General features: G+C 34.5%; 1 protein-coding gene across 2 annotated transcripts in view; it reads left to right on the top strand.

Annotated features, from left to right (window-relative positions):
- The window catches only part of BckdhA (Branched chain keto acid dehydrogenase E1 subunit alpha), an 80,158-nt gene that overhangs the window by 16,118 nt on the left and 46,635 nt on the right, over positions 1 to 17,405 (top strand). For both annotated transcript variants that reach the window (XM_081758935.1, XM_081758936.1), the window contains exons 2-3: positions 1,086 to 1,259; positions 8,051 to 8,246. In XM_081758935.1, the coding sequence (XP_081615061.1) occupies positions 1,086 to 1,259; positions 8,051 to 8,246 (370 nt within the window). The remainder of the gene's footprint in view (positions 1 to 1,085; positions 1,260 to 8,050; positions 8,247 to 17,405) is intronic.

Consider the following 17,405-nt stretch of genomic DNA (forward strand, 5'->3'; position numbering starts at 1 on the left):
GCACCACTGGACACGCCTCTTCGCATTTACTGCTGTGACCAGGGGTTTGGCGATAGCGGCCCTGCCATGAATTTTTATTTTATGAAGTTCCCGTCGCACTGTTTTCGATGAAACTGGGTTCTGTAGGCCAGAATTGAGTTCAGACGTAATTTTCATTGTAGTGGTCTTCTTTTTAGCTGCTACAATCCGTTTTAATGCCCTCCGGTCCCTATCTGACAGAATTGTCTTTCGACCACTGTTGTGCTTTGCAGACGTCGTTTGCCCATGAATTTTGTATGCCCTCGTGACATTGGACACAGAGCCTTTTGATACCCCCACAATATTCGCCACTGTTGCCATTGAAGCTCCAACCAGACGGGCACCAACAATCATACCTCTTTGGAAGTCTGTCAGGTCGCCTATTTACCTCACCACTTTCATACCACGACACTCACAGGTGAACAGGTTACTGCTGACGGAAGATGAAAGTCCACATGACACATTGAAAACAAAAAACGATCGGCAACCGCAACACGTGTTGTACAGTGGAGGTCCAAACTTACGTGTCCTGTATGAAGTGTTTTTAGATTTTTTTGTCAACCCCCTGTATGTGTATATATATACACACAATATACTGATATGTAGATGGGATATTTGAAAGCTCAGATGTTCATTCACACCATTTCGAACATTAACAACCTTGTAAATGCAGTTGGTTAGGAAATTCCGAATATTACACTATGTTGTATCTTAGCAACTGCCTGGAAGATGGCAGCAATGCTTTGATTGTTATGGAGGACATTCAGGACGTGAAACCTGCTTTGCGAATCCAAGACAGACTTACTTAACTGTGTTTAGTTGTATTTATTGCTGTGTACATTTTTTTAAAATCTACTTTCAAAATTAATAACGATTAATGCTGTACTTCGTATAATCTCAGTTGGTACTTCCTTAACTGATGTGTTTCATTTTTCTAGTACTTGTTCAGACTCACATCTAGAATTGGTGATTCCATCTAATTGTAACTCTTCATGCTGTACATTATCTCTTTGAATTATATAATATATGAGGTTAATTAATTTCTTTGTTTTGTTATTTTTCTACAGGGACTGAGTAATGGCAAAGTTGAACTTTCGTCAGATGCACCTTCGTTTCCTGGAGCACGAAGCCAATGGACTAACCAACTTTCATTTGTGGAACCAGAATTGGATAATGGAATTCCAGTATACCGTGTAATGAATGCAAAAGGAGAAGTACTAGATGAATCACAAGATCCCAAGGTTAGATTTAGAAGTAGTTTTAGTTAGAATTAATGTTAATTTCAAAAATATTTTCCAACGCAATGCTAAATTACGTTATTATTATTATTATTATTATTATTTTCCTGTAGCCTTATAAAAGGATGCTGTATGAATTACTGTAGTATACACTGATGTTACTTTTCGATTTTGAAAATGATTGTTTTAACTTCAAATGATAGAATATCTCACGGTTTTGGTTTTAATGGATGCTGAGCTCCTACGGAAATCAGACTCATGCAGGACAAAAATATACACTAAATTTGCTTACCGATGATGCAGAAACAAGAGTAAAGAGAGCAGAACTGAGCAAGTATGATAAAGTAAAACTTACATACAAATATATCTAAGAGTACCGCGCAAATTATTCGGTTCCGTGGAACCTTGAATATGTCTTAGTTTAATTTAATGTCAATTCTTGTTCAGATTTTTACGATTATTAGCGCAGTAATAAATAAATTGTTAGTAAACAATAAAATAGGCAACATGCTCACTGGGACTCGAACACACAGACAACTGTACACATAATCAATAAATGCAAGCATACCCTATGTAGCATATAACAAAAAGTCTGAAAGACTACAGTAGTCTACTTATACGTTTATATATATATATAGAACGGGGTGGATCAATAGGGGACCCCCCTTCTCCGTCGTTAAGAATCTCTAGTTCAATCCCAACCATATGTGCTTGTGGTAATCATCATCCTACTCGGGGCTCACTCGTTTCCTCCTAGTATCTTCATACCACCAGTTGTTTCATAATCATTCACTACGTTAAACATCGATTTTCTTTACCCTACAGGGCATAACATGAAATAATAACTGAAATTTCATTTTATTTTTTGTAGATATTTAATTTTTTAGACTTTAGATGTAATATTAAAAGGTGACCTAGATAACAACTTTTCGGATTATTTAATTTTTCTATCAGGGTTATCTTATGAAAAGTCACAACTATTACTAAATAACAACTGATCAATTCTAAATGATTTTGGAGTGGAACAAAATCCATTAGTGCTAGTCATTATTCCTGGTATACGCAGTGACGATTTGAAACCATTTTAAGGTGTACTTTATAAAGATATTTGATATGATATTTAAAATCAGTTAACAGAGTACGACAAGTATGAAATTTACATTTCCTCACGTTTCTGTTAATCACGAAATACGCTAAACATGATTTGTGTAAATTCAATGGATATTTCTAGGATGCGTGCTTTCACATGATATATGCCTAAAATATTAACTTGATAGACAGTATTTTTTAAGTAGTCCCTGTCAACTCCTCCCAATAGTTGAATGCTATAATAGATGGGAGATCCTGATACTAATGCGCAGTGGCAGTATAATTAGACGATGCCTCACCATGTTAAAAGTGTACGGGAAAGTTACCGTCCTCATTCAGTATCATGGGCATAATCGTCTGTTACATGTGCACATATGCACTCCCATTTAAGAAACTATCAGTGAATATAGACGATTACTGTAGATACAACATTTAACCATTATTGTGTCACTTGCGTGCATTTTTGTGTCCAGTGTGGATTAGTATCACTCCAGCTTCGTATGTTCTGTCTTTTAAGATTTTTACTGACAGTAAATGCAACTTTTTCGAAAAAGTTTTTCGAAAATCCACACAGTAGCAATCTTTTTTTTCTGCTCATTTAGAAAACCCAATTTTCTAATCGTCGTATTTTTGCTGAGATTGAAAGCAATTGTATATTGAATAGATGCCACTTGATCTGTAGACAGTCTGCTGGATATTTCTTCAGCCTACCTTGAATTTCATTGATCAACGCCTGGTACTCGTCGCTTCGTGGAGTGTTTTCACTTATGCAGGTAACAGTACTGTGGAGACTCCCTTGTCTGTTACAGATCTCGGTCCCTGGCTTTTCAGTTATTAACATTTTCCGTTTTCTAAAACTTTTCAGCACCCTTATGGGGATTCCGGGACCTCTGCTGCTTAGTGATAGGTATTTGAACTCGCCAGTGGAATATTTCAGTCCTTTGTTCTTTGCTTATTTCTGTAAAGAAAAGGAATACATTCCTGTAAAGAAAACGAAAAGCATTCATTAAATCTTAATGTTTGGAAACTTATGCTCTACCTTATAGGATTCCGCTATGTAATATTTTCAGTAGCTTTAAATTTGAAGGAAAGCCTGTTTTATTATTATTATTATTATTATTTAGACCCTAATTCTGATTTTTTTTTTCATACTTCGGTATGAATTACTGGCAAATGTTCACCGTGTATACATTTTTAAAATACCGTGTTTAAAAAAAAAATATTAAACGTAGAAAACGTTATTTCTCCGTAGGGCAGGTTGAATTTCGCAGTGCAATTTACATTTAGATTATTCTGTGTTCATTTGCTCCTCCGTTTGGTTATATTACAGATAGATGAAAGGATTTTTGCTTTCCATTCTTTGAAAGAAAGTCAAGATTCGAAATGTGCCCATTAATGAAAGTCATAGAATATTAAATAAGATTACAGTTTCTACTGATATCTATATATAGTATGGTATAGCACAAATGCAAAATCAGTGAGTGAATCAGACAAATAGCCAACCAAAAAGTTTTACCAATGTTTTTAAGGCCTGTTGAACGTAATATTTAAAACTTGAAACCAATTTCTGAACAACAGGAAGTTACGTAAAAGGAGCGGATGGGTCAATACATATGCGTTAGCATCAATACCACAAACAGTCTGAATAATGTGTACGAGGATAAGTACATCAGACTTACCTTATTTTCCCTTTACTCAATAAGGTGACAATAGTTTTATATAAAATAGGATTTGCCTTTTTGTCATTTATATTGCATCTGATTAGAGATTTGTTCTTTCTTGACGTATTTTATAATAACCTTATGATTTGCTATTACAATGAGCTCCTTCATGGATCAGCAATCTCTCAAGTGGTTTGATGCAATTTTCCATTCTTCTCAATCCTGAGCGAGGCTTTTCATTTTTTTTTTTTTTAATATAATAATAAGCATAAAAAATCAGATGTAATATTTGCAGTTCCATACAAAAGGGAGAAACTTACCCCATTAATTTGAAGTGTTCACCTTTTTTATTTATCCTTAAAAAACAAAACAAAAAATAAATCACAACTTTTCAAATAGAACATGAGTGGCCAGTTTATACTAGATTCATTAATAATCAACAACAACAATAATAGTAATAACAGTGGAAATTAATGATATCCCTTACATACGTTAATCTGATGAAACCGAAGAAAAAATGGATAAATCTCGTCAGTATGGCGGCTACAGCGCTCGCATCTGAAATTTGCCAATTGCAAATCAAGAGCATTATTCCCTGGCTTGTTTCGCTCAGTGTAAATACAAGGGAAATAAATTTAAGGAGATGAATCGGGATTTAGCACATAATCAATAAGAAGAAAATTTATACATCACTGAACACAGAGAAACAATAAACCCCATTCATGTTTGTATAAACTTCCATCCCATTTTTCCATGGAATACTAGCTAATCTCTTTCAACCTTATTTCCTTGTCTTTTTACTCTTAAAGATGTTAGTCACTTTAAAAATTGCTGACGGAGCTGTAAATATTACATTTGATCTTCGAATGTGTTTCATTCACGTGCTTGTATGTAAGTATATTACACTAGTTAACAAATTTAAACTTTTTGTTTGTTACATGAGAAAAATCACCTGATCTTAAAGGAACTTTTTGCGCTGAATTCGAATATGCACTCAGTTTCTCTCCATCACGTACAGTTTTCCCGTAACAGAGGGATTTTCGGGAAATTCCCTCAAAAATTTCCATTTTCAGATATTTTATTCCCCTAGCTCCTGTCCCCTTACATATAGTAACATAGAAATTATACCTAAGTATACCTTGATTTATATTTAATAAACCCTAAAAGTTTCGTAAAAATCGCTTTGTTCTTTCTAGAGAAATAAATATATTTGTATGTATACTGTGTGCACTGTTTATTGCACCTGATAGTAATGCTTGCAGATCTCCTGAGTTGGGGTAAAAACGATTTGCTTTATTACTACAAACACAGACATAAAAATGAATATTTACAATAGTCAACAACACACTTGTATTGCTCTCTGTAAATTAGAAACGTGTATAAAAATAGAATGTACTTCCAACGTATATATTTTTTTAAACGTACAATATATGTATATCTTAATACATATATATATACAATTCTCCAAGTTTTTTCGTTTTGTTCGTGAGATGGTTATCAATATTTGTTATCAAATGTAACAGAATGCAAAATCCTGAGCCCCCTACCAATTGGGAAGAGATATGGCCAAAAGACTCTGATGATGATCATGACCTTGATGAACCATCGACATCATTATGTACATCCAAGGATCCAACGTTCATCCCTGACTGTGTTCGCGAGCCACATTTCATCCGGCAATGTGAACTTAATGACCTAGTCCGTGATTTGCACCTGACAAAACAAGAGGCGGAACTTCTGGGATCAAGGCTCCAGCAGTGGAACTTATTGGATGCAGAAACGAACATATCAGTGTACAGGAAAAGGCATGTTCAATTTTCAAGCTATTTCTCAATGCAAAATAATGTGTGCGTATGTACGGATATAAATGGGTTGATGGCGGAGCGAGGAATTCCTTACGTTCCGGAAGAATGGAGGTTATTTATCGACGCGTCAAAGGTCAGCCTTAAAGTTGTCCTTTTACATAATGGAAATAAAAAACCTTCTATACCACTTGCGCACTCAGTGAAGATTAAGGAATCCTATGACACCATGTCAACTTTGCTAAATCTTATAAATTACAAGGACCATTGTTGGCAAATATGTTGTGATCTCAAGGTAGTTGGTATTTTATTAGGACTGCAGTGCGGTTACACGAAGTACCAATGTTTTTTATGTTTATGGGATAGCCGAGCTGATGACAAACATTATGAAGTGAAGGAATGGGAACCTAGAGTGAATTACGTACCTGGAGAATGCAACGTCAAATACGCTCCTTTGGTAGATCCTAATAAGATATTACTACCGCCACTTCATATCAAGTTAGGACTTATGAAAAACTTTGTCAAAGCCATGGACACATCTGGTGAAGGTTTCAAGTATTTGCGAGATAAGTTCCCTAACCTGAGTGATGCTAAGATTTCAGCGGGAGTGTTTATTGGTCCCCAAATTAGGAAATTAATGCTTGATGATAGCTTTGACAGCAAGTTAAACAGTGCTGAGCTAGCTGCCTGGACAGCATTTAAGTGTGTTGTGCGCAACATTCTGGGCAATAACAAAGCTGAGAGTTACACAGAAATCGTACAGGACATGATACAGAAATACAAAGAGTTGGGTTGTAGGATGTCTTTAAAAATCCACTTTTTGCACTCCCACCTCAGCTTCTTTCCTGCTAACCTAGGTGCTCTCAGCGACGAACAGGGGGAAAGATTCCACCAAGATATAATGGCAATGGAGAAAAGGTACCAGGGACGATGGGATCCTTCAATGATGGGGGACTATTGTTGGGGTCTTGTTAGAGAATGCAACATTTCTTACAAAAGAAGGAAGCAGTGTACGTTTTTGTAACCCAATGGAAGTTTCATATATTGTGATAGTTTTGATTGTCTTTTCATGACCTTTTGGTACATTTGTATTATTGTTTATTGTAAATTGTCACACTTGTAAATTATATTGTATTATATTTTATATATGTGTTTGTGGTAATAAAGCAAAGCGTTTTACCTCAACTTAAGAGATCTGAAAGCATTACTATAAGGTGCAATAAACAGTACACACAGTATACATACAAAAATATATATATTTATTTCTCTAGAAAGAATAAAGCGATTATTACGAAACTTGGAGGGTTTGCTAAATATGAATCAAAGTATACTTAGGTATAATTTCTATGTTAGTATATGCAAGGGGACAAGATCTTGGGATGTAAAATAAACGAAAAGGGAAATTTTTGAGGGATTTTCCCGAAAATGCCTCTGTTACGGGAAAATCGTACGTGATGGAGAAAAACCGAGTGCATATTCGAATTCAGCGCAAAAAGTTCCTTTAAGAACAGGTATTTCCTTTTATGTAACAAAACCTTTGTTAATTATTTTTTATATCCAGTCACGTTCGAAAGTGATGTTTCTGTGGTGAGAACTGTTCTCTTAATTTCTGCTGAAAAATTGGCCACGTAGAGAATTAGAGTACAATACTTTTAATGACTTCAACAAAAATAAATTAGTTAACATATTTAGAACATAAAATTATATTGAAATTAGTCCATCTTTGTTGTATTTATAAGAGCGAGAAGTAATTTCTATATTACAGAACTTTTCAACAGGACAATAGAAGTAAAACGTCAATTCAACATGTATAGAAATTTCAGTCCTTTATGAAATATATATATATATATATATATATATATATATATATATATATATATATATATATATATATGTATGTAATAATAGTATTATCTAAACAGTGGTTATTTCTAGTGCATATTGTATATTTAAATGCTATTTTGATTGCAGTTTATGTATTGTTACAATGTATTGTATTGTTTTAGTTGAAATCCTTATTGAAAAATAACATTGGATTTTGTCCTCTTTCTATTCGCTTAGGTTACATAGTACAATATTTAAAGTAAATACACAGTGTATATTGAAAAAAATTAACATGATCCTTAGATTCATTATTTTATCTATCTCTTGTATTAAAAATGTAATAATAAATTTGATATTGTGAATCATTTCTTGCCAGATATATGTAAATATGTTTTCTTTGCCTGTGTCGTGATTCCAGCTTGGTAAGGATACCGTGGTTAAGATGTACAAAACCATGATTCTTTTAAATGTTATGGATAACATATTATATGAATCTCAGCGTCAGGGGAGAATTTCTTTCTACATGACCAACTACGGTGAAGAGGCTGCCCAAATTGGCAGTGCAGCTGCTCTCGATTCCAAAGATCTAATTTTTGCTCAATATCGAGAAGCAGGTATGTTTCAGCATGTTGAGGAGTGCTGCGAAATTACATGCTTTGTGTTGGGCTTTTTGATCGTTCCACGTAAAACTGTATTTGTACTGTAAATATTGTTAATCAGAAAGAATAAGTGATAAATTAGGTTCCCACTTCTCTTTATTATCTGTCATAATTTTATATTTGTTTTTGTGTGTGCTTGTCCATTATGATTATGTGCATCACTGTCGAAAATATGTGCACCGTTGTTAGCACTGTATGTGTGTGTGTGTATCGTTGTCAGGATAATTCAAAAGCAATGGATACAACCTGGTAGTTAACAATGTATTGTATATTTTTCATATACAGTACTTATATAATCTACTCCAGTACAATAAAAAACTATCAACTGCGACATATTTGTAACTAATCTTTTAACATCAAAAAAATTCGTTTCTCTACTTTTTCGAAAACTACGCATAGTTTATTGTCAGGTACGTTATTTTGTCCAGCTCCAAGAGACCTATTTATCTTTGGACAACATTGTAATGAAACAAAAATTTTGAAGTTTCGAGTTAAACATTATTAACCATATTGCATGCTGTCGTCTTGCTAGTGTCATAAAGAAAAAGTTCATAAGGATATGCCTCAGTAACAGTTTCATCGGAATAGGCGGCGTGGTCATCGTACATCTTCAATTCGCAGCTTTACAAAAATATTCGTTTTTCTCGAGAACTACGTATGCGAATTTACTCGCCCGTGTAATTTTATCCAGTTGAATATCTATTGATTGATATGTCTCATCTTTATATATATATCACCATCAGGGCGCAAAATTTCAAAGTCAGACTTACTTGTCAATCCGAAAATGATGATCGCCAGTATTCCCAAAGAAAAGTTACATCAGGACATAAAATTTCAAAACCAGGCGATTAGATTCAGGATAGTCAATTTTGAATTGGACAATTCATATACATTCCTACTGAATACTGGTCGCCAGCTCTAAATATCTAGTCGCCAATGGCGAACTGGCCACCGGAAATTTTGCGCCCTGATCACCACACTTACTTTCCTATCTTTGCTCGAAAGTGTGTATATATATATGAATGTATGAGCAACGCCTTCGGCGTTGCCCCTATATTTCTATAGCATCTGACATTCCCGTTCTTGCTTAAGCTAGGACTTAAATGTCATCGGGATGTATACATATATATATATATATAGGTACGATAGGAGAGTACAAAGTATGGCGATCATGAGAAGAAAGAATTCGAGATTTCAATGGATTTACACATTTCATGGTACTTACATGCTGGAAGTGATTTTTCGATGTCTCTTTGTTTGTCCCGATCTAAATGTGTTCATTTGCCTAGACGCCGTACCGATCAGCAAATCCGCACGAAATTTAAACTTAAGGGTTTTATAAGATCCTCTAGGGGCGTTTTTCAAATTTTCTTCCTGTTCCCAAAATTAAGGGCAGTTTATTAAAGGATGAAAACTAAAAATTGCGATTATTTTGAAAACTGTTGTAATGATTTTGTTTAAATTTCATACATCAATATAGTATTAACAACTCTACAGAGGTATAAATCATTTCTCAGGGAAACATCCAGAAGGGATAGTTTGCTCTTAGGGGTGAGTTGTTTCAGAACTATTTTCTCAAAAAATAACTCAAGCGATTTTGTTCATATTTCATAAATAGTTGTTTCGTTATTAACCTAAAACTATGGCACAACTCATGTGCCCTGCAATTCACAAGGGTTAGTTTATCCTTGGGCTGAGCTTTTTCCAGGCCATTTCTCAAAAGAGACTCAAGCGATTTTGTTTATATTTCATGAATACATACTTCATTATTAACCTGACAATACGGCATAACTCATTTGTCCTGAAAAACTTCACAAGGTGGTGTTGAATTACTCTTGGGGGTGAATTTTTCAGAGTAATTTTCCCAAGAACGAGTGAGGCAATTTTGTTCATATTTCATAAATAAAAAGGAGTAGAGTTTACTCTGGAAATGAGTTTCTTCGGACGATTTTCTCAAAAGCGACTCACGCAATTGTGTTCACATTTTATAAATAAATGTTTCATTAAGAAATTAAAAACCTAATAATGTAGATATGGTTTTTCTTTTAATAAATCAATAACCAGGAGTGAACCATGTATTCCCTTGTAACGTTTAAACTAATAGACACAAAACACTGAAATTTCGTACCATGCAAATATCGAGAGGGATGCATTGTTTGACATATCCTCCAATAGAATCAAATTAACAGTATTGCCTAACGAACATAAAGTTGTACTTTTTCAAATGACAATACATCAGATTATTACATATTCCAAATCTACATGTAAAACGAAAACTTACATTTTTACAGGGGGCGCGATGGCTCAGCTAGAGAGTTCACCTCCGTGCTTGGGGTCGCTGGTTCGATCCCAGCTTGCGCCGTGTGGACTTTGTGGTGGACAAACACCGTGCTCGTGGGTTTTCTCGGAGTTCTTCCGTTTCCTCCCAGTTTCTTCATTCCACCATTTCATTCATTCCTCATCATCATCGTCTCCTTTACCAAATTTTGAAGATTTCTACAACAGTATTAATGCACCTGATACGGACGGGGTAATGCACATCCAAAGTGTCGTATTTTGAACAAGTAGAAACAAAGGTACAAGATTTTGAAAATCTGACTTTATTCAAAGTACTTTATTTCGGAAAAGTCTTTAGATAAATACCACATCTAACTACGTAGATGGTTTTCAGTAGACATAAACATTATAATGTTCACATCAATTCCATATTTCAAACCATTCCAGAGATACGAAAAAATGGTTAAATTTGATATGTTGCTTAAATTGGCGTATTTATAAAAACTTTTTAAAACAATTTTTGATATACTTTTCTTGTATAACATTACAACTGTACTTTTTGGCAGATGTAATTACAAGTTCTCGGAATTACATGACTTTAAGCAGTATTTCAAACTTTACCGGAATTTACCGTATCTGCGGAACGGTTTGAGATATCAAGTTGCTGTAAACGCTATTATGATCCTCACATCTATTGATTTTTAATTCTATGAGGAACTTATCGAAACAGGTTTTCGAAATAAATGCTTTTGGAAAACAGTAAAATTTTCAACTTCTTGTTCCTATTCATTCGAAACCCGTCAAGATATTTTGGATGTGTATTACTCCTTTCGTCTCACTTGCGTTATTATTGCTATAGAGGCTACCAAAATTTTGATGTTTGTAATACTGTAAAGTCCTTAGTTTACAACACTGAATAACAAATGTGATATTGCAAGTTCTCTTTTAACATGCATATTGAAATATCTAATAACCTGATTTAGTGCCATTTGAAAAAAAAGTTAAGCTGGTAACACTGTTAACTGGTGACATCGCAGTGCATGTCAGCCAATGTCACCCTGCCAATATTTGCATATATATTTTTGTCAGTTAGTTAAAAGTTATAAAGGCGTATCAAGATAAATGGCGATGGATAAAAAACCTCCGATCTTGATCAAAATTGGCATAGCGGTAAAGCTCAAGCTTCGTAACCATATGTAATTTTATGGTGTTCCAGTTTTTGGTTCCCAAGTTATGGCCATCAAATTTGGGTTTGGATTTCATGAATGGATATTGTTTAACTCATACTATCGACGATACTCGTTCGATCATGATCAAAACTAGGAAGTTGTTAACCTCAACGTATTTAATAAGCACATCAAATTTAGGTTTAATCTTAGTGGCATCAGGAAATTTCACTAAAACGCGTTTGATAAAACTCATCCGATCTTGACCAAAATTGGTATGACCGTTGAACATGACGAACTTGGTGTGCGTGCAAGCTCAGTATGAAATTTTTATCGTGCACAGACCTTTGATTCCCGAGTTATTGACTATCAAAGTTAGGTTTGAAGTCAGTGAAATCAAGAAATTCACTAAAGAGCGAAAAATCGAACTCATCCAATTTTTTCGCCATCTAAATTTTCTTTTGAGTAAAATGCGATCGATATAACTCATCTGGTCTTTATCAATCTTGGTATGATTGATAGACCGTGACGAGTTTAGTATGAATGCAAGCTTAGTGTGAAATGTTATGGTGTGAGTTCTTTGATTCTCAAGCTATCGGCATCACAGTTAGGTTTGGATTCAATGAAATTAAGAAATTTCATTAAAATACGAAAAATGGACATTCGAATTAAGGAACATATTAGACAATTAAAAAAGTTACAAGAAGAGGACATGTCGGGATTGGTGCTTCATTTAAAACACTATACACATAATATAAAACAGGTTAATGTAATAGGGTCAGCAAAAACAAAAGAATAACGGATGATCAAAGAATCATTTTTTATTCATAAATACAAACCTGCTTTGAATCTGGATACTGGCAACATTGATAAAATTTGGTTACCTACCGTTGATGCATATTTTGAGTCTTGTAATAGTGACGTAATATAGACACCGCTCTATCTTCGATGCATCACTCCTTTTGCACTTCGCTCTGTTCGTCACATTTCAGAATCTACTCCTTATTTTTCATTTATTCATTTAGTGGTATGTATTCCTTGTTTTACACCTTTTATTTCCCATCCGTTTTAATCCTTTTCACCTTGCCACTGAAGACAGAACCAGCTTTGAGTTCCAAAACATCTGAAAAATATTTAGACTTTACAAGAGAGGATTCATTGATAAGTAGTCAAGTTTTTTGTTAATTTGAATCTTCCTCTCATGTGCCCATATAATTGTAATTGTTACGAAAAATGGAATTCGTGCGATTATAACTTCGGACTCAAATTGGGTATTATTTGTGTGATTTCGTTTCCGAATTATAGGACATAAAATTTGATGATTAGAGTTTAATTTGAAAATAGGAAATATAACTAAAACGCGAACAAAGAATCCGATCCTATCTAAATTCAGTGTAGTTATAGATTTGAGCTGCTTAGTTCACAGTCCAATCTTTATTCATTCACAGGCAGTCATTCAGTGAATCAATTTGGATATAAAACGTACGTAATGTGCAGAGACTATTCAAATAATGAGAAGGCATATTGTACTGAATTCAGCTTCCATTTACTTGTAAAGATTGACCAACAAAGTGCATCGTCAATTAGGAGATAGTAGTCCTTCACTCTAGTGAAAATTGCTTTTGTTGATTAGTCTTTGCTGCATTGTATACTCAAAATATAGTTGTGCTAAAATCAATTTTTAGTTCTGCGTTAAATTTACTTGTTGGAAGAATTATTCGATTTTTGTTTTATGGGTTACAGGAAATTTCATTTATCGAAAAAAAATATCGTTTTCTATTCGAATATTTTTAAAAATGTTTTTTTTTTTTCGTTTCCAAAAATATTTTTTTATTTCAGTTTTGTTTTTCCTTCCTGCAGAAATTTCTTATGTTTTGAGACCTTAAAAATGATTTTCCCTTAATTTGTTATTCACATTTCAAAACGGGACTTAGACTATAAAAATAATCACCAAGGATAGGAATTTTAGAAGCAATTTTCATAGGAAAAAAGAGAGAAGGTGCTATTTCCTTAACTATTTTGGTAATTACTCTCGTACCTAATTGGAATGAATATGAATCTAATTGAATTGAATATAAACGATATACCTCTTTATAATATTGAATAGAAGTCACATGTGAAGGAACAAAATAAATCTGTTACTTAAGATTAAGCATCTTTAAGTTGTGAAATGTAAACGCATTTGTATTTTGAAATAAAACGTCTTTTTATTAACAGAAGTTAAAGTTTCTTTTCACACTCACAGATACTAGTGGGACAAATTTTATATTCACTCAGAGCATTCTATAAATGCTACGGATTCTTTTGAAGAATTAACTTCAAACATTCCTAAACGTTGGTGTTCCAAAAATGTATTGGCAGCCACTATATTTTCTAACCATAGATACAAAATAGTTCTGTCGACAAGTCATGATTTTTCTCTGGATGAGGAGGTTGGTGCGCCTCGAAAATTGCACTTGGATCGTTTGGATCCGGAGAAAGCACAATCTGCACGAAGATGAAGAGTTGATAAATGTTAAGATGAGTCAGAATAAAGTAAAGAAGCTGAAAGTTTCTTCTTAAAATAAAAGTTACACAATGCCCCATCGCGGGTCGCCAGTTCCGTACTTCACCCCTAGTTGCGGGCATCATATTCCATTTTATAGACACTTTTTGTTCGATCAGTGTGTTGATATAAATTAGAAATAATGATTATCAAAGATAAACAATGTAAACTTTATATTTTACAGAATATTAAAGTGTAGATATGCTACCTGTATAGATTAAAGTATAGATATGTAGAATAACTACCTGAAATACCCGGCGTTGCATGGGAAGAATAATGATTAGAAGACAAGAGCTGAGTAGAGTAAGAAGCGAAAAGCAACGTCTTCGGTGTTGTTCCTGTCAGAAAATAAGGAACCGAGTACAACCAGTAACGACAATCAACGCATTCGGCGTTGCGCCTGTTAACAGTAGAGAATTGAGTAAAATAAATAACCATGAGCAAACCCTTCCGCGTTGCCTTCACGTACTAACTGACATATACGTTCTTGCTTAAGCTTTGGCTTAATGTCATTGGGACTGTCACCAATCAGCTTAGTTATCCTGAAAACAATCAATTCGACACTGATCTCGGCCATTTTGGACGTTTTATTTTTCATCCCTTCTCACCCCCATCCCATTCTGATGAGGGCTGAACTTAAACGGCATCGAGGATGTCAGTATTCATCTTAGCGACTCGAAAACTTTTGATTGGATACTAAAATCGACTGTTTTCAATGTTACATATTTCCCCTCTCTCTACTCCCAGGGTTGTCGCTCCTACAGTTCCTTTTTTCGGATTATAATGTGTGTATGTTAAGTTGTTTTCAGAAATGAGTTTACATGCCGAGTTTCATCTCCCTAATATGAGAAATCATGAGAATATATTTTTTATATAAATTTTAAGGCTTCTCTTCCTCTTTTAAGCCCCCTCCTCTCCCTCTCCCATTAGGATACGAACCAGAAGGTTATATATAATATACGATCTCTTCCAAACTATGATCTCTTCGATAAAATTACTTTGAAGCATACCCGATCAACGGTGTGGATTTGTATATCGGACAAACAAACAGATACACATTCATTCATTTTTATATGTACGAGTGCATTATCGACAATATATTCTATAATACTATAAAAACAAGTTTGTACTGATGCTAATTCTTAAGGCTCCTCACTAAGATTCCCAATCGTTTCTCTTATTTTCTGTAGATAGCTCAGTATAAAAACAACAGGATTGCTTTCAAAAATAGGCACTTTAATACTAGTAAAATACTATTGAATGGTTTAGTTTTTTAAAAGATCTTTCACTAAGTGTCTGATTATTATGAGCTTATCAAACGTGAATTCATATTTTAAATAAATTGGTTTTCGTTTTCGTATTAGTTTTTACTACTGTTAGTTTTAGTATAGAAGAATATGATTTGAGATGAAATAGTTTTTGTTTAGCTAGCTATTTATTAAAGTTTAGCGTCCCTTTTCAGTACCGAGACTATACGAGACGTGGACCTACAGTTTAAAGTGGAATCCGAACCACCTGAATACGTTCAGTGCTTTCGCAGCGGGAATCGAACACGCAGGAAAGGAACCTGCGCTAGCTACTAGAGCAACTGGAAGAGTTTGAAATCTTTTCTTTCGATTATGAATGTATTTTTGTAAAAACGTTTGTGTCTTTTAGCACCTTTTAAATTCTATTAGAATCAATATTGAGTTGAGTTGATTTTGAGTTTAACGTCTCTTTCAGCAGCAAGACTATATGAGACGGGACCTACTTCTTAACGTGGATTCCGAATCATGAGCTTCCACCGGGAATCGAACTTGGGTCTCCCACACCAGAGGCGCGTACGCTAGCCATAAGGAGCTCTAGAATCAATAATGTAACGGAAGTGGTAGTCAACAGAGTAATCAAGTCGGAGATCGAAAATTTTTCTTGCGATACTGAATTCATATCGGAAACTGCTTTTCGCTATTGTTTTTTCACTCTGACGAACTCCCTCATGGCCAAACGGTTAGTGTATGCGCTTTTGGCATGGAGAGCCGTGTTCGATTCCCGGTGGGAGCTCATGTGGTTCAGATCCCACATTAAGTTGTAGGGCTAAGTCTTATAGCCTTGCTCCTAAACGGAAGGCTAACATCAAATGGAAATCAAATTTTACCATGACAACCAGTGTTGAAACTGGAAGTGGTAGTTTTTTTTACCACTTCCAGTTTATATAGTGGGATAAAAATTGAGACGACAATCTTGGAATGCTGAATTCGTGTCAAAAAGCCATATCTCTTTCATTTACCGTTTTTGCTTTATTCTGATCACTATTAAAACCGGAAGTGGTAGTAGGTTTCCACCAGAGGATGAAACTTGGAGATTCTTAAGTATATTGAATATATGCTTCTCGCTAACTATTACAGTGTTTGCCCTGTGGTGATCAATTTTGAAACCAGAAATACGTTTCAACCTTCCGGTTTTAGTAGAAACATAAGAGTAGAAACGGTATCTATTCTTGGGATACTGAATCGATTCTAAAAGAATTGCTTATTGTTATTTATTACCGTTTCTTCTCTGTGGTGATCGGAAGTGATTTATTTTTACGACTTCGGAATTAAATAGAAAGTCAGTGGATTAAATGAATCTATTCGTGTTTCAAAAATGCACTTCTCGCTGCTACTTCCTACCGCGTTTGTTCTTATGCCTGACGAACGGATGGGTAAACAGACAACATAGCCGTTTTATATAATTTCCTATACTTAATCATAGTATAGTTTGGAAGTCTTAATAACTGAATTTTTTTTTCAACTTTCCGCTGTTAGAAATTTTTTTTTGGTTTTCGAAAAGTTCAATTTTCGAAAATGATGTGACCATCCTTAGTCGAATGCCAACCTTTCTTTTAAAATAAATAAAGTGATATTCAAGATGACGTATTTCAACATGATGACAGTGGTGATAACTTGTATTCTCAATAGTCTTTCCTGTGTCAGGATTATCACCTAACTTTGAGCCCGTCCTGTATTGTAACTTTTAATTTTCTGTGTCTTACTTCTGTTCCTCTATTCTTGAAATTCTTTTGTTGGATATCCGTGTGTCTCCCCAGAAGAAGAAGTGGAAGTGACCACCGTCAAGCGTTTGTTCGATCACAAGGACGGGATTTTCTGC

This window comes from Thermobia domestica, chromosome 5, assembly GCF_964235325.1.
Source record: "Thermobia domestica chromosome 5, izTheDome1.hap1.1, whole genome shotgun sequence".
Lineage (NCBI taxonomy): Eukaryota > Metazoa > Arthropoda > Insecta > Zygentoma > Lepismatidae > Thermobia > Thermobia domestica.